The sequence below is a fragment of the Plecotus auritus genome (assembly GCF_963455305.1).
Source record: "Plecotus auritus genome assembly, chromosome: 5".
Classification (NCBI taxonomy): Eukaryota; Metazoa; Chordata; class Mammalia; order Chiroptera; family Vespertilionidae; genus Plecotus; species Plecotus auritus.
Genome location: NC_137776.1, coordinates 122,917,135 through 122,935,307, shown reverse-complemented (window position 1 = coordinate 122,935,307; position 18,173 = coordinate 122,917,135). Strand labels below are relative to the sequence as shown.

Sequence of the window (18,173 nt, the reverse complement as noted above, 5' to 3'; positions counted from 1 at the left end):
GTTTTATTCTCTTTCTAGGAGATAAAAACAGCTCATAAATTGGCGAAGAGATGTTATACAAATCCACCACAATGGGCCAAGTGTCTCTTCAGTCATTGTTTCAGTTTGTGGTTTATTTGTCTCCCAGCCTATGTGAGAGTTTCTCATCCTAAGGTCCGAGCACTTCAGCAGGCATATGATGTACTGATTAAGATGAGGAAAACAGACGTGGATCCGCTAGATGAGGCAAGTATAACGAATTGAGAATGTTACTAAGTTAAATTTCATTTTTGTATTTTTAAGAAAAGTTACTTCTCAGTTGCTTTAAAGTGTCCTCAAGTATTTTCATTATAAGCAGGAAAGGTAAAACATTTACTTTGTTTCATAGGGATAGTACTTATTATTTATTTTAAAATATATTTATTTTAAAAATTACTGCTTTGGAATGAAGCTGAGACTTCTTATTTAGACCAGATTGTTTGTCCTTGATAAATAGAAAATAATATTGATTTCATTTTATTTTTGATATAACTTTGTTAGGAAGCAAATAGGGAGTAGACTTTCCACTAGGACCTATGTCCTAGGGTGCGTTATAAAATCAGTCTGTGTTTCAGATTATGTATCTGAAATGTAGTTCCAAGTTTCTCAATCTTGGTACTACTGACATTTAAATTTTTTTTTATTTATTAGAGAGAGTTGTTATTCCACTTATTTATGCATCTCTTGGTTGATTCTTGTGTGTGTCCTGACCTGGGATCAAATCTGCAACCTTGGCATATCAGGATGACACTAACCAATTGAGCTACCTGGCAAGGCACTAATGACATTTTGACCTGCACAATTATTTATCCTGGGGGCCTGTCTGGGCCTGTCCTGCACATTGTTGGATGTTTACCAGCATACCCACTAGATGCCAGTAGCAAACCCTTCCTGCCAGGGCAATCGAAAATGTCTCAGACATTGCCAAGTGTCCCCTGGAGGACAAAATTGCCCCACTGCTGTTGGTAATAATAGTACCTTCCTCATAAGTTTAGTTTGAGGGTTAAATCAGTTAATGTACATAATGTGCCTAGAATAGTACCTGGCTCCTAGTAAGCACTGAGTGAATGATGTGTTACATGTTTTACATACAATCTCTCTCTTTAAAAAAATTTTTTTTAAATTGATTTCAGAGAGAAGAAGGGAGAAGGAGAAAGAGATAGAAACATCAATGATGAGAATCATTGATTGGCTGCCTCCTGCATGCCCCCTACTGGGGATCGAGCCCACAACCCAGGTGTGTGCTCTGACCAGGAATCAAACTGTGACCTCCTGGTTCGTGGGTTGATGCACAACCACTGGGCGACACTAGCCGGGCCACACAATCTCTCTCTTAAGCTTTAGGAGCATCCTAAGAGAGAGTGATATAGTTGAAGAAACTGATTCACTTATTTAGTCTTTCTCTCTCTTCTCTTTTCCCTATAAAATAATTATTATTTTTTTAAATATATCTTATTGATATTTTTACAGAGAGGAAGGGAGAGGGATAGAGAGCTAGAAACATCGATGAGAGAGAAACATCGATCAGCTGCCTCCTGCACACCTCCCACTGGGGATGTGCCTGCAACCAAGGTACATGCCCTTGACCGGAATCGAACCCGGGACCCTTCAGTCCGCAGGCCGACACTCTATCCACTGAGCCAAACCGGTTTCGGCTAAAATTATTTTTAGTGTTAAGATAATTATAAATGATTATTGGACCAGATTAGAATTTAAAATGAAGTTAAAATAAAAATTCAGTAATAGATGTCTGGGAGGAAGGAGAGAGAGAATGAGAGCACAAGGATGGAAGAGAAATGGGATTGAAGAGAGCAAATTATAGCTTGAGCAATAGCTATATATTTTTTTCTTTAAAATAAAAAGATCTGAAACTAATACAGCATTTACCGTATTAAGATTTGATAATGGTGTGGGCATACTAAAACTCATTTTTCTCTAAGTATTATCTGTATATTTATAAAAGCTTTTAAAATAATGCAATGAATGCATAAATAAGTGGAATAACAACTAAAAATTTTTTTAAGTACTTGATCAGAATCAGTGCTTTGTATCTCATACATTTTAGTGTTTTTAAAAATTCTGATAATTTTTATATCTAAGAAGCATTTCAAGATGTTTTAAGTTTTTTGGAAAGTATACAATATTTTAAGTGTTTTAAAGTATTCTGCAAATATTGATTATGTTACTGTACTCTAAACTGAAAGCATAATTCTTGATTATTTCTTTGATAAGTTATAAGTTCACAAGACATGTCAGAATTGCCTGAAAACTATTTTCTTTCAAAGGTATTAAAGTTCTATGGTAGTCTCTGGTACAAATAACGACATTCTTTTACTTTCTAACATGCAGCAATTGGAACTAGTAAGCTAAGAAATTTTTTCTATTTCAACAATAAACACCATGATAGGAGGTTTAAAATTTCAAGATTGATTTCTTCTATTTCAACTTCTAACAAGTTATATCGAGAGATTTGTAGTATGCTGAAGTAATTGCATCTCTACTGCAGGAAGAAATGTTTGTTTAATACTTAAGAATGCATATTTGATGCATTTTATCTGTTTATTGATTACACATAGAATAGCACATTAAAGTTTTTACAGTATTTTCATGTATATTATTTCCTTTGGTATTCCCAGCAACTCTGTGAGGCAGTTTATATATTAGCTACGTTTTACAAAGAAAGAAATTTGGCACTAGCCAGTTTGGCTCAGTGGATAGAGTGCCAGCCTGTGGACTGAAGGGTTCAGGGTTCTCTTTCCATCAAGGGCACATGCCCTGGGTGTGGACTCGATCCTCAGTAGGGGGCGTGCAGGAGGCAGCGGATCAATGATCTCTCCCATCATTGCTATTTCTATCTCTCCCTCTCCCTTCTTCTCTGAAATCAATAGAAATATATATTTTTTAAAAAGAATGATACTGTGCCTTATTCACCTTAAAAAATAAAAATAAATTAATAAATAAATGAAAAGAAATTTGAAACGGATAAATTGACACACACATAAGCTCCCCAGCAAGTAAGTAGTGTGCAGGTTCGGGTCCATATTCCATCAGAAACCGCTGTTTCTTTCTTTCTTCCCTTCCTCTCCTCCCTTCCTTCCCTCCCCTCCCCTCTCCTTTCCTTCCTTCCTTTCCTCACCCGAGGATATTTTTCTCATTGATTTTTTTTTTTATTTTTAGAGAGAGAGAGAATGGAATGGGGGGTGAGGGGGGCAGAGAGAGAGAGAGAGAGAGAGAGAGAGAGAGAGAGAGAGAGAGAGAGAGAGAGAACATCGATTGGTTGCTTCCCGCGTGCACCCTGACCAAGGCCGGGATGGAGCCTGCAACCAAAGTACATGCCCGGGACAGGAATTGAACCTGAGACCCTTCAGTCCACAGGCCGATGCTCTAACTACTGAGCGAAACTGGCTCGGGCCCCATTGTTTCATTTATAAGCTTAATGTTTTAATTTGACAGCTTTGTGCTCTACATTTTATGTTTGTAAGAGTTGTAATAACCTAGATTTTATAAAACTTTAGAAGACCCAGAAATAGCACATGTCACTGAGGCTGAATTAAAATTAAAATGTATAATGCATTTTGCTTTTTATACTGTTTACTTAATTTTAAATGAAATATTTGTGTCATGCTTATTTCTATATTGTCTCATCAGTCTAACAGATATTTTTTGAGGAACCATCCCATCTTAATAAAATAGCTCTTTTAAAATAGCTTAAAAGAGCTATTTTATTAAGACTTATAATTTTTTTGGCCAAGAATCTAGGAAATGCTCTGTGTGATTTTTCTGCTCCACATTGCTTTAACTGGAATCACTTGGTTATAACCAGTTGCTTGCTGGTGTGATCTGGAGGGTCCCAGACAGCTTAACTCAAAGGCTTGCCAGGTACCTTGGCAAGTTTGACTAGAAGACTGGGCTCAGGTGGTCCCTCCACATAGTCTCAGGACCTCCCCATGTGGTATTTGGGCTTTTTCCATGATAGCTTAGAGAGCTCCAAGAGCATTTTTTTCAAGAGAGAGGAAGTAGAAACTAGCAGTTTCTTAAGTCTTAACCCTGAAAACTGGTGCAGTGTCACTTCAACTGAATTCTGTTAGTCATACAACAGAATTAAGCCCTTCCCCCTCAATTCAAAAAAAGGGAGGGACATAGACCTTTCAATGTGAGGAGTAGCAGAGTTGTTCACCATCTTTCTCTACCACAGATATCCAGAAGATAATCATGTTGTAGGCAACAAAATACTGCAATTGGCAATATCCCTGGTGTTATTACTATTTATTTAATTTGGTGCCTGTGTCTTACACAAGTATACCTAGAAGGTTGGGGGAACACTCTGCAGACCTCAGAATAAATTCATCATCTAGAATCATTTTAGAAAGTTCAGATTAATCCCAATTTGATATAGAAAATGATTTTCTTAGAGTTGAATAGGACTTTAAGATATTTTAGTATAATTTTAACCTAAAACTGAGATGCTCTAGAAATTTTGTAATATATGAGACTTTGCCTATGTTGAAATTGGCCCTACTTGTTATAAAGTGTGTGTGTTTTGCCCTGACCAGTGTTCACAATGGTTAGAGCGTTGGCCCTGGTCAAGGGCACATACTTGGGTTGCAGGTTCGATCCCTGGCCCCAGTTGAGGGTGCATGTGGGAGGCAACCTATCAATGTGTCTCTCTCATGTTGATGTTTCTCTAGTCCTCCTTCCCACTCTCTCTCTTAAAAAAAAAAAAATCAGTAGAAAAAATATCCTCTGTTGATAAACAAACAAACAAACAAACATAAATAAATAAATAAATAAATAAATAAAGCATGTGTGCTTTATGATGAGCTCAGTTCCACCTCTCTATAGCTTTTTGGAGTTGCACAAACTGTTTACTCCCTCTTTTATGTGACAACTCTTCAGATATTTGAAGTACCCTATGTGTCACATTCTTCTTCATTCCTTCATACATCTTACCTAGTTCCTTCACTTCCTAATTCATGTAGTTTCATAAAACATCTTTAACCTGGTCATTTATAGTTTCTCTAATAGTTTCTGACCTGCTCCTAAGTTATACTGTGCATTTCCAGCTTCATAGTACTCATCTTTATGATGCTCTGCCTCTTCAGCTCTCTTTTCACATTTCATCTCTTTTGTTCTCTTGAATATAATTTCCTTCCTCAAATTTTACTTTCTCCTTTTGTAGATAGAGCAGCTTGGCTTAATGGTACAGTTGTTAAGCAACTCTCACAAACAGAGCACATTTTATGAGTCTCAAGAAGAATATCTCCTATGTGTATATATCCTTATTCTATTCACAAATTTGTGTGTCATTCTTGTGCAGGGCAGGGGCCATGCTTATCATTTTAATTTTAGTATATGTGCTGCTGAAGCAAGCACTCCTTAGAATAAACTATCCTATATAATAAAAACCTAATATGCTAAGTGTCTGGTCATCTGGTCGGCCATTCAGCCAATCAAAGGGAAATATGCTAATGATATGCTACGGTCGCTCAACCACTTGGTATGGCGTGCACTGATCACCAGGCGGCAGACACTCCAACTGTTAGGTTAGCTTGCTGCTGGGTTCTGGCCAATAGGGACTGAGCGAGATGGGCCGGACATGCCCTGGAGCCCTCCTGTGGTCCCTCCCCAGCTGGCCAACCTCCCGCATCCCTCCCCAGCCCCGATTGTGCCAGGGATCATTGAGATTCCTGTTTCATTCTTCATGTTTTCTACCAACATCTTTTAATATGTGAGATTCTAACTTTTAGGAATACCCAGTTGACCTGTCCTCTTATGATCAAATCTGCCCCCCCCCCCCTTGGTAAACACATATGCCAAGAAAAGCCTTTGCTAATTATATTTGTGTTTCTATCTTTTTTCACATACTTTTTAAAGACATGGTTTTACGGAATTCTTTTTATTATATTGGCATGCTAGAGAATACTATTTTTAATTCTTTTGGCACAGAATATAAAACATTACTTAGGAGAGAGCTATTTTAATCATACTTGATTTTAAAAATGAATTTTTAAATTATGGAGAATAATAGTCATTCTCTTTGTGCATACTTAGTTACTGAAACAAATGGCACACATGCACAAAGATCTTAAGTGCAACATACAATAATCCTGGTACTTCCATTAATGAATGAGTTTTACAAATAATTTACTGAGACATTCAAACCACAACAATTGAGAAAGTAGTGCTTAATAACTTTGAGAAGAAGAATTGGGTAAATCATTTAAAAAATCTCTACAAGTCACGGGTGGACTGTGTGCTAACTACTAATGCTTCGATGTTATTTTTTGTTAGGTGTGCTATCGAGTAGTAATGCAGCTTTGTGGACTTTGGGGCCATCCTGTTTTAGCAGTCAGAGTCTTATTTGAAATGAAAACTGCTAACATAAAGCCAAATGCTATTACTTATGGTTATTATAATAAGGTAAGTAGGATTGACATTGGGCAATGTATGCTGCTTATTAAGACTGATATTTTTTGCCCTAGCTGGTTTGGCTCAGTGGATAGAGCATCGTCCTGCGGACTGAAGGGTCCCAGGTTCAATTCCGGTCAAGGGCACATGCTAGGGTTGCGGGCTCGATCCCCAGTAGGGAACGTACAGGAGGCAGCCAATCAATGATTCCCTCTCAATGTTGATGTTTCTATCTCTCTCTCCCTCTCCCTTCCTCTCTGAAATCAATAAAAATATATTTTTAAAAGTGATAATTTTTAATACCTTCTTTTAGAGCGTTTGGGGTATAATTTTTATAAATGTACTATATATGTATATTTAAAAAAATCAAATATTTCTAATAACCATTACTTTTACCTTTATTTTACTTTTAGGTAGTTTTGGAGAGCCCGTGGCCTAGCAGTACCCGCAGTGGTATCTTCTTATGGACGAAGGTACGGAATGTGGTACATGGCTTGGCACAATTTAGGCAACCACTTAAAAAGTCCGTGCAAAAGTCACAGGTCTCCTCAATATCAGGTAATACATGTGATTGGAAAGGTAATTTCTTGCTGAACTATAAGCTTCAGAGTTATATGAATTTTAATTATATGAAATATAATTTAATTATATGAAGTATAATTCCTGTGGTTTGAAGTATAATTATATGAAGTAGAAAACGTAAATCAAATTCTAGTTGATAATTTTATATACAACTAAAGATATATTATCTTAGCCCAGAATTCTCCCCCCACCTCCATATTTAGAAAGTGTTCTGCAACTTTAAATGAACTATGGGTCATTGATGTTTAGTTTCAGAGATTGTCAGTGCATGCATTATTGAACTGCTATTGTCCTTATCTTTAGCTCCTCAGAATGCCAAAGGTGGAAGTGATGGGGACACGGTGAGCCACGGTAGCGTGGATAGTTCTAATGATGCTAACAATGGGGAGCACACAGTCTTCGTCAGAGATTTAATCAGTCTTGATTCCATTGATAATCACTCTAGCACAGGTACTAAATCTGGATTTACTAACCCTTCACTTAATCTCATGTTAAGTCTTTCCTTTTTTAAAAAGCTTTTACACCCCTCTTAAGTTTGGGTAATATGAGCTTTATGTACTTTTAAAATACTGTATATAAATGCAGGAATTATACCTTTGATTTCTGTTCACTTCTCTTTATTTCCTATAGTTAACTTTGGAGTGCTGTGCAAAAGGCTCTAGGCATGGAATGTCTATGTATTTTATTTGTTCATCATTCATTTGTGAAAGTAGATGATATAATTGTTAGTGAATGTGCAATGAGGAACTTGAATGTTAATGACAAAACTTGCAAATCTTTTTTTGAGATTATGAGTATTAAAGAGGAAAGAAAATAATTTGCACACCATGAGAAAAATTATTTTCTTTTTTCTTTTTTTTAGAAAAAGTATTTTCTGCATAATCATTACCTTAAATGATGCTTTTAAAAATCTGAGAAATTACTGAAGCTACTTTTACATACAAAGCTATGGCATAACCTCTGTCCTCTGAAGGTAGAATTAAGCATAATTAAAGGAGCACATTGAGCAGATATATGTGTGTTGTACATCCTTCTTATTTGTTCTTTTTTGTTGTTAATATCTCAGGCTTTTCTTTAAAAAGAATGCTAATTCCTGTGCTTCATCTGATATCTTGTCTCAATGACTGAAGTTTCCTTTCTCTGCTCTTTGTTGCTCTGCTTTTTGCTCTGTGCTGTTTCTTGGTGCTGCATTTGTCCTTGGCTGTCATGGTGTGGGGGTACAGACAGACTTGTATGACGTGAAGCTATGGATACACGTGTGCGTTAATTCTACTATTGACTATTAACCACTTCAGGTAATTTCCCATTTATTAGGTTAAATTTTGCTGACATGCAAGGGTTGGGGAGAGACCTTTTGCTGTATTTTAAGTCTTGTTACTAGTGGAAAACAATTTTAGTTTTTGGGGCTTTTTCTCCTTCAGATAAGTGTAATCATATATGTACTACTGAAAATATTCAACTAAAATTTTATGATCAATTTGTTATCTTATTTGTAAATACACTATACCTTACTATAATTCTTTTTTTTCTTTTTTTAAAATAAATCTTTATTGTTCAGATTATTACAGATGTTCCTCTTTTTTCCCCCATAGCTCCCCTCCAACTGATGTCCCCACCCCACGCCTTACCATGCCGCCACTGTCCTCATCCATGGGTGTAAGATTTTTGTCCAATCTCTTCCCGCACCCCTGTGGTGTTTATTCCTGTCCCTACCCTTTCCCCCCGAGAATTGTCAGTCCACTCCCTATCTATGCCCCTGATTCTATTATACTCACCAGTTTTTTCTATTCATCAGATTTTTTATTCATTTGATTTTTAGATTCACTTGTTGATAGATATGTATTTGTTGTCACTTTGTTGTTCATAATTTTTATCTTTACTTTTTTCTTCTTCTTCCTCTTCTTAAAGAATACCCTTCAGCATTTCATATAATACTGGTTTGGTGGCGATGAACTCCTTTAGCTTTTTCTTGTCTGTGAATCTCTTTATCTGACCTTCAATTCTAAATGATAGCTTTGCTGGGTAGAGTAATCTTCGTTGTAGGTTCTTGCTGTTCATTACTTATATAATATTTCTTGCCACTCGCGTCTGGCCTGCATAGTTTCTGTTGAGAAATCAGCTGACAACATATGGGTACTCCCTTGTAGGTAACTAAGTGTTTTTCTCTTGCTGCTTTTAAGATTCTCTCTTTGTTTTTTGCCCTTGGCCTTTTAATTATGATGTGTCTTGGTGTAGTCCTCTTTGGATTCCTTTTGTTTGGGGTTCTCTGCGCTTCCTGGACTTGTAAATCTATTTCTTTCACCAGGTAGGGGAAGTTTTCTATCATTATTTCTTCTAATAGGTTTTCAGTATCTTGCTCTCTCTCTTCTTTTGGCACCCCCATAATTCAGATGTTGGTACACTTGAGGTTGTCCCAGAGGCTCCTTACACTATCTTCGTATTTTTGGATTCTTTTTGCTTTTCTCATTGGGTGTTTTTTGCTTCCTCATATTTCAAATCTTTGGTTTGATTCTTGGGGTCCTCTAGTCTGGTGTTGGATTTCTGTGTATTATTCTTTATTTCAGACAGTGTATATTAATTTCTGACTGGTCCTTTTCCATTTTTTTGGCATTCTCATTAAGATCCTTGAAGGTCTCACTAAGTTCCTCGGAGGTCTCACTAAGTTTCTCAGCAGTTTCTAGAAGATTCTTGAGTAACCTTATAACTGTGGTTTTGAACTCTATATCCAGTAGTTTGCTTTCCTTCATTTCTTTCATTCGTGACATGTTTCTTTGCACATTTTTGCTGCTTCCCTGTGTTGATGGAGTGGCTTTGTGTGGTAACTGACCTATAGGGCCCAGTGGCTCATTCTCCCCAATCACCTGAGGTGGACACTCTTGGTGCACCCCTTTGTGGGCTGGGTGCACAGTCTTGTTATAGTTAAACCTTGATTGTTGTTGGTACACTGGGAGGAATTGACCTCTAGGCCAGTTGGCTGTGAGGATCAGCTGTGTCTACAATGGGAGAACTTCTGTGCTGGAGACACCCTTATGGGGCAGGACTTGCTTCAGTGGGGTTTTAGTGCTCACTGAGTCTGCCTCTTGAGTCACATACTTATGTATGTGAGGAGTTGAAATCTGGTGTCGTCCTACACTGACCTCTAGGTACACTGGCTCCTGGATCTTCAAGGAGGTGCAAGTCAGCTATTGTCTGAGGCCACCCAGCAGGAGCTACAGCAAGATCTGCAGATTTCTCCTCTTTGTTTGGGGTTTGGAAGTTTTGGAGCTCTCTGACCCAGCTGCAATTTGTGAGGTTAAGCTGAGAAATGGCAGGCCATTCATATGCAAAAGCCGCTGCTGGTACCTTGGGTGGGTTTGTAAATTGGGTGGGGTGGGTGGGGTCTCAGGGAATCACCAGAGCGTAGCAAACAGCGATGGCTGCCAGTCAGCCCTCTCTGCGTCTCCGTGTATCCGCATCCCTGTGTCCCGTGCCCCAGCGCAGTAAACAGTGATTCCTGCGAGCACTTCTGCAAGAAAGCCATCCTCACTTTCCGACCCGATGCCAGACAGTCCAGCTTCTCCCTGTAAGAGTCTGGGTCCCCAGAGTCTCACCGGAAACTGGAGTTCAGAGCAGTCTGGAGCTTGTATGTCCCTTCCAATTGGAAAAAATAGTGCACCCAGTCGCCAGCCTGATTCGCGCGCATCTGTACCTCTGCTTTTCCGCTCCTCTGAATCTCCTACCCGGTTTCAATGCGCTTTTTTCTTTCCTTCTAGTTGTAGAACTTCTACTCCGCCAGCTTTCCCTTGGTTCTGGGTGATAGTCGTTTTGTCTTTTAGTTGTAGTTTTGGTGTGGTTGTGAGAGGCAGCACGTACAGGTGTTTATCTTATGCCGCCATCTTGGTTTCTCCCTTACTATAATTCTTATTTTGTGGTTGTTTTATAGCATTATTGTGTCCAATAGTTTTATAGTCATTAAAGCTTTCAGTGTCCCAGCTGTTGAGGTGGTTTTTGTTTGCTAAAACTGATCTGAATTTTTTTTTTTTAATTTATCTTTATTGTTGCAAGTATTACAAATGCTCCCACCCTTTTTCCCCCATTGACCCCCTCCCTCTCTATTCCTGTCCGCACCCCAGGCCTTCACCCAACTATTGTCTGTGTCCATGGGTTATGCATATAAGTTCTTTGATTGATCGCTTCTCACCCCTCCCCTCCCTTCCCTCTGAGGATCCTCAGTCTTTTGCATGCCTCCATGTCTCTGGATCTATTTTGTCAGTTTGTTTTGTTCATTAAATTCCACATATAAGTGAGATCATGAGATACTTGTCTTTCTCTGACCGGCTTATTTTGCTTAGCATAATACTCTTTAGGACCTTCCATGCTGTCTCAATGGGTAAGAGATCCTCTTTTATTGCTGCATAGTATTCCATGGTATAAATGTACCCCAGTTTTTTTTATCCTTTCATCTACTGAGGGGCACTAGGACTGTTTCCAGATCTTAGTTATTGTAAATAACTCTGCTATGAACATAGGGGTGCTTATATCCTTTCTGTTTGGTGTTTCAGGCTTCTTCAGATATATTCCTAGAAGTGGGATCACTAGGTCAAATGGCAGTTCCATTTTTAATTTTTTGAGGAAACTCCACACTGTTTTCCATAGTGGCTGTACCAGTCTGCATTCCCACCAGCAATATACGAGGGTTCCTTTTTCGCCACATCCTCACCAGCACTTGTCATTTGTTGATTTATTGATGGTAGCCATTCTGGCAGATGTGAGGTGGTACCTAATTGTTGTTTTAATTTGCATCTTTCTGATGTTTAGTGACTGAGCATTTTTTCATATGTCTCTTGGCCATTTGTGTGTCCTCTTTGGAGAAGTGTCTATTTAGGTCTTTTGCCCATTTTTTGATGGGATTGTTTGTCTTTCTTTTGTTGAGTTGTATGAGTACTTTATATATTTTGGAGATTAACCCCTTATCAGATGTTAGCAAATATGTTCACCCTTAAGGTGGGTTTCCTTTTCATTTTTTTTAAAAAATATATTTTATTAATTTTTTACAGAGAGGAAGAGAGAGGAGAGGGATAGAGAGCTAGAAACATCAATCAGCTGCCTCTTGCACACCCCCTACTGGGGATGTGCCCGCAACCAAGGTACGTGGCCCTGACCGGAATCGAACCTGGGACCCTTCAGTCCACAGGCCGACGCTCTATCCACTGAGCCAAACCGGTTTCGGCGGGTTTCCTTTTCATTTTGATGCTGATTTCTTTTGCTTTGTAGAAGCTTTTTATTTTGATGTAGTCCCATTTGTTTCTTTTTTCCCTTGTTTCTCTTGCCCTAGGCATTGTATCAGTGAAAATTTTACTACGTGAGATGTCTGATAATTTGTTGCCTAAGTTTTCTTCAAGGATTTTTATGGTTTCACGACTCACATTTAAATCTTTATATATATATATATATATATATATGTATATATATATATATATATATACATATATATATATATATATATATATATTTCTTTATTGATTTCAGAGAGGAAGGGAGAAGGAGCGAGTGATAGGAACATCAATGATGAGAGAGAATCATTGAAAAGCTGCCTCCTGCACACCCCCCACTGGGATCGAGCCTGCAACCCAGGCATGTGCCCTTGGCCAGAATCGAACCTGGGACCCTTTAGTCCGCAGGCCGAAGCTCTATCCACTGAGCCAAGCCAGCTAGGGCTAAATCTTTTATTCATATTGAGTTAATTGTTGTGTATGGTGTAAGTTGGTGGTCTAGTTTCATTTATTTACATGTAGCTGTCCAATTATCCCAATACCATTTATTAAGAGACTGTCTTTACTTCATTGTATGCTCTTGCCTCTTTTATCAAAAATTATTTGGGCATAATGGCTTGAGTAGATATCTGGGTTCTCTGTTCTATACATTGATCTACATGCCTATTCTTGTGGCAGTACCAGGCTGTTTTGATTGATCTGAATTCTTATGTGAAAAACTACCTGCATAGTTACAGAAGCATGTATAAATCATTGAAAGTCAACATAAGGCTAAGTTACAATCCTGTTTGTAATTTAACTTTCTTTTATCAAGTAGGAATTTTATGAGACTTTCATTTTGAAGCCACCTTATTTTATTTCCTCCTGTATGTTTTCTAATACTTATAAATGAGATGGATTTCACTTAGGAAATATCAAGAAAATAATATTGTGGTATGAAATAATTTCACCAGGAATAATAATAATAATAATAAATACTCTCCTTATTCCTCTAAAATTTTAAACTTGTCTCCTTTAATAGAAAAAATCTCCTAGTAATCCTGTGTAATTGACGTAAAGATTCCAATAGTTGGAGAAGAAACTTCAGATCCCTTTTTCATGTTTCTTTTCAGCTGCATTTCAAATGGCTGAAGCCCCAGTACTGAATTTACAGTTATTGTATATCTCTGTAGAGTTTCTGGTGATGTCATTTTATATTTTTGGAGACTTGTAGCCCAGATGCTTAAGTTACTCTTTTCATTAAGAATTATCTTGTAGAATCTTTTCCACTTGGTACCTGATACTGAGTCACTTGTTCAGGAGCATATCTGGGCTTGATCAGTTTACTCAGTTTCCAGTCTAGTGTCCTTTCACGGCACCACAGTGTTTTAGCAGCCTTTCTGAGGGAGCCAATAAAAACATGACTGAAATTAGTCATTCTAATGGCATTTAAAGAAGTTTAGTTCTTTTTGTTATATATTGGGCAAACCCAATGTTTAAGCAGCAGTGTAACAAGTGGTGGTGGAAAGTATAAGACACTGTATTTTTTTATTTTATGTGTTTTTCATTGATGTCCTTTACAAAAGGATTGTCTAGTAACTGGCCTTAGTTTGGTTTTAAGTGATATGATTTTAAAGCCAAAATAAACTTTCAAAAAACTGCATTTTTAAATAATTTCAAACTTACAGAAATGTTGCAGAATAGTAGAGAACTCTTAAATAACTTTAACTTAGATTTGCTCACTTTTTGTTGCATTTGTTTTTTCTTTCTATACGCATATTTATTTTTTGTAATCATGTGTAAGCAAGTCAATATATCTTGCCCTGTTACCGCTTAATACTTCTCTTTCATAACCACAGTATAGTTACCAAATTCAATTGATAAACTGCTTTAATCTATAGTCTGTGTTCCAATTTTTTCAATTATTGTGATGTCCTTTGTGGTACTTTAACTCCCTCTCTTTAGTCTCCTTTAACCTGGCACAGTTCCTCACCCTTTCTTTGTCTTTCATGACCTTGAACCTTTTGAAGAATTCAGTCCAGTTATTTTGTAGAATGCTCCTCAGTTTGAGCCTGCCTGATACTCCATGTGATTAGATTAGTTTATGCATCCATGGCTCTGCTACAAAAGTGATATTGTATCCTTAGATTTTCATGTGGCAGAGGCACACAGTGTCCCAGAGGCACACAGTGTCTGTCTGCTCCTCATTGGTGAGGTTAATTTTGATCACTAGTCTCAATGTTTGGTTTCTCTTAGTTACTGTTACCCCCTTGCAGATAATAAGCTATCTGTAAGGAGACACTGGGAGGCTGTGCAGCAATAGCCTCTGTCTTATCACATTTTCTCTTTTAAATTTAGCATCCATTGAAGATTCTTACCTGAACCAGTCTTTACTGTGATGGTTATAAACTGTTGGTTTTACCAACTCTATACTCCCTCCACATTTATAAGTTGGTATTCTATCATATATCCTTAGGCATGCCTCCTTCATGTTTTTTGTGGTTTTTTTTAAATATGTTTTTATTGATTTCAGAGAAAGAGGAAGGAAAAGGGATAGAGAGATAGAAACATCAATGAGAGAGAAACATCGACCAGCTGCCTCCTACATGCCGGTACTGGGGATCGAGCCAAAACTGGGCAGGTACCCTGACCAAGAATCAAAGCGGTGACCTCTTGGTTCATGGGTCGATGCTCAACCACTGAACCACACTGGCCGGGCTCTATCGTGTTTTGGAGCACTTCCTTTCTTGCATGATAAAATGTTCCTGACTTACTCATATCTTCCCTACCTGAACTCTGGAATCAGCCATTTCTTCAAGGATCCTAAGTTTCTTTTAATGGGCAGTGCATTTTAGAAACCAAGGTCTGGGCTATAGGTGTGTTTACTACTACCAAGGTGTTACTGCTTCTGGACCTTTTCAGCAGAGCTAGAAAATATGATTATATATAGTAGAAATACTTCTGATTCCAATCAACCCCACAAGTTTTTCTTTGCCTTCCTTCATTATTATAAATTTTTTTTCTCTCTTCCACAGTAAGAATCTTGGCTCCCAGAAATACCATCACATTTACTCGTTTGCTCAGACCTGAGTAATAAATAATTTCAGAATTGCTACATCCATTCCCCTGTGAAAAACAAACCCCCTAAGAAGTTCAGGATTTGACTGTTACCCCCAGGCTTAGAGTATATATTCAAAATAATGTGTTCCAAAGTTACTTGTATGAGTCCTCCCATCCTTCCAGTGTGGTTATGCTATTCATATGAAATAGAGTTGGTTTCATTTGTTTCTGTTTGCATTCAATTTTAGTTACTTCCCCTCCCATATCCCCATCAATAAAATTACTTTATTGATGTAATTTTTATGAATGTTTAGAAATTAGGGCTTTTCCAAAAATAAAAACTAACAAGCCATATTTAGAAAAGTTTCTCTAGCCCTTCCATCCTATTTTGCCCCACCCCATGTAGGTAACAAGTTTTGTTTTTGTTTTATTACTCCATTTCTTTTTGCAAAAGTAAGAAAGTATATGTTTGTTTTATTTCCTCTTACACAAAAAGTAGCATTCTATAGATACACTCCAAAAGACATCTTGTCCAAATCTATTAATTTACAGATAAGGAATTTAAGGTTCAGTGCTTTCAACTGTGTAATGGTTTTTTAGTCTTTGGTATTCCTGTTCCTACTGTTCTTTGCTTCTTACTATTTCAAAATGTTCTGTGTGCTTTGTAAGTTTTTTTGTTTTCCTTTTCTCTAGGTTTAATTATGTATATCAGTGTCATTTTCTTTTGAAATGTTATAGCTGGACTGTAAGTATATGAAAACATTTCTATGTAAGCCTGCCTTGTTTTTCACAGGTGGTCAGTCTGACCAAGGTTATGGGTCTAAGGATGAACTTATAAAGGATGATGCAGAAATTAATGTGCCTGAAGAACAAGTAGCAAGAGAATTGATAACTAAAGCAAAAATGCAAACAGAAGGTTAAGTACTGATATTTTCTAGCTTTATTTAGAAAAATACCTGTGCTAACTATAAGTGTTATTTGATAATGTAGTTGATAATTTTTAGAAATGTAAGGTCTGAGCTTATAAGATACTATGTACCATTATATATGGTAGGTTTTGATAGTATCTGAATTTTAGAATTTAAGAGGTCTTTAAAGACTCAGTAGGTTAGCCCTCAATTTTGTTGTAAACTGTGACCCATTAAAGTATTTATTTGCCAAATATATATAGCTACTTAGTGACAGAACCAAGACTAAACTTTGAGTCATCAAACTTGTATTCTGGTGTCCCCTTTATTTTAAAATGCTAAGTCCTTCAAATATCTAAGTGGATATTTTTTATTGGTAGGATAAATATAGTCTTTGTGGTTTCTTGTTTTTTTGTTATGGAACTCATTGAGGTAGAAATGATTTGTGGTAATCATTTTATAGAAATGTGGAGGAATATTTTGGCTTTATGGTAATAAGATGTTCTTCCTATCTTTTTATACTAAAGTATACTTTCTTTGCCCTGGCCAGTATGGCTAAGTGGGTTGGATTATCATCTTGTACACCAAAATGTGGGGGGTTTGAGTCCCGGTCAGGGTGTGTATGGGAGGCAACTGAATCAATTTCTTTGGAATCATTTTTTTTTTAAGTATACTTTCTTCATTGATGTCACCTATTTTATGCTCCAGTTATGCAGAAGCAAGCCCATCTCCTACTTGTCAAGTGATGAGTATAACTGAAGGCCTGAGCTTTACTTAAGAATGCTCAAGTTAGGATTATTGAATGCTAAAATAAAACTTTTATTTCAGTCAATACTGGCAACATTTATGGCATAAAGTAAATCAGACATAATTAATCAGTAATAAAATAGTCATATATTTATCCCCACTTGGAGGTGGAAAACTGCATAGAATGTATTAAAAAATTAAATATATGGTTCCTGTTCAATATTGGCACAATTAGGAATGATAACATTCAAATGTTTTTTCCCCAGAGGTGTGTGAGGTCTCTGCTGTGGTGGCAAAACATTCACAAGCTAGTGGAGAGCCACACAGTCCAACTGAGCCTCCTGCGTGGGGCAGCAGTATTGTGAAAGTTCCATCTGGTATATTTGATGTCAATGGCAGGAAAAGCAGCACTGGTGAGTCTTTATGTGTTGGTTATTAAATATTTAAAACATACTTCTACAGATATACATGTGTTTAATGACAGTAAAGTGTTGACTTAATTACAGTATAATGAACATGCTGAAGAGCCAGAAGTAAGTTTAAATCCTATAAATGAACTAAAATAGTTATTTAAAGATATTTAACTTTTAAAAGGAGAGATTTTTAGAGTGTTTAGTTATTTGGAATACCTTTTCTTGTTGGAGTGCCTGTTCAGTTTGGTCCCACTTTCTCATAATAGGTAATGAGAGGGGACTATAGGGACTCCTATACTCATCAAGAACAGAGATGAAGCCTGGGTGGGTGGTGCAGTGGTTGGTCGTCGACCCATGCACCAAAAGGTTGCCAGTTCCATTCCTGGTCAGAGCACATCCCTGGGTTATGGGCTTAACCCCCAGCAGGGAGCATACAAAAGGCAGCCAGCCAGTGTTGATGTTTCTCTCTCATAGATGCTTCTACCTCTCTCTCCCTCTCCTTTCCTCTCTCTCTAAAAATCAATAAATATATATATTTAAAAAAACCAGAGATGCAGTGATGTGATCAAATTCAAGTGCACTTATGTGTGATAGGGTAATTCCTGTCACTGAAGGGAAATGGAAAAAAAATGATTGACATCATTTACTATCTACACAAAATGCCAGTGGGCCTTTAATTTTAGCCCAGTTGTTATAAGCACCCTGAGCCACTTATTTGTGATTAAGTATTTATAAAGAATAATTGTTATGTGTGACTATCATGAATTTGAGTTTACTAATTTCAATTATGTTATAGCCTCCAAAGT

General features: G+C 37.3%; 1 protein-coding gene across 1 annotated transcript in view; it reads left to right on the top strand.

Moving 5' to 3' along the window:
- The window catches only part of DENND4C (DENN domain containing 4C), a 126,577-nt gene that overhangs the window by 70,484 nt on the left and 37,920 nt on the right, over positions 1-18,173 (top strand). Inside the window, exons 17-22 of the mRNA XM_080669158.1 lie at positions 19-225; positions 6,310-6,438; positions 6,840-6,984; positions 7,312-7,458; positions 16,093-16,215; positions 17,221-17,367. Coding sequence (XP_080525284.1) covers positions 19-225; positions 6,310-6,438; positions 6,840-6,984; positions 7,312-7,458; positions 16,093-16,215; positions 17,221-17,367 — 898 coding nt within the window. The remainder of the gene's footprint in view (positions 1-18; positions 226-6,309; positions 6,439-6,839; positions 6,985-7,311; positions 7,459-16,092; positions 16,216-17,220; positions 17,368-18,173) is intronic.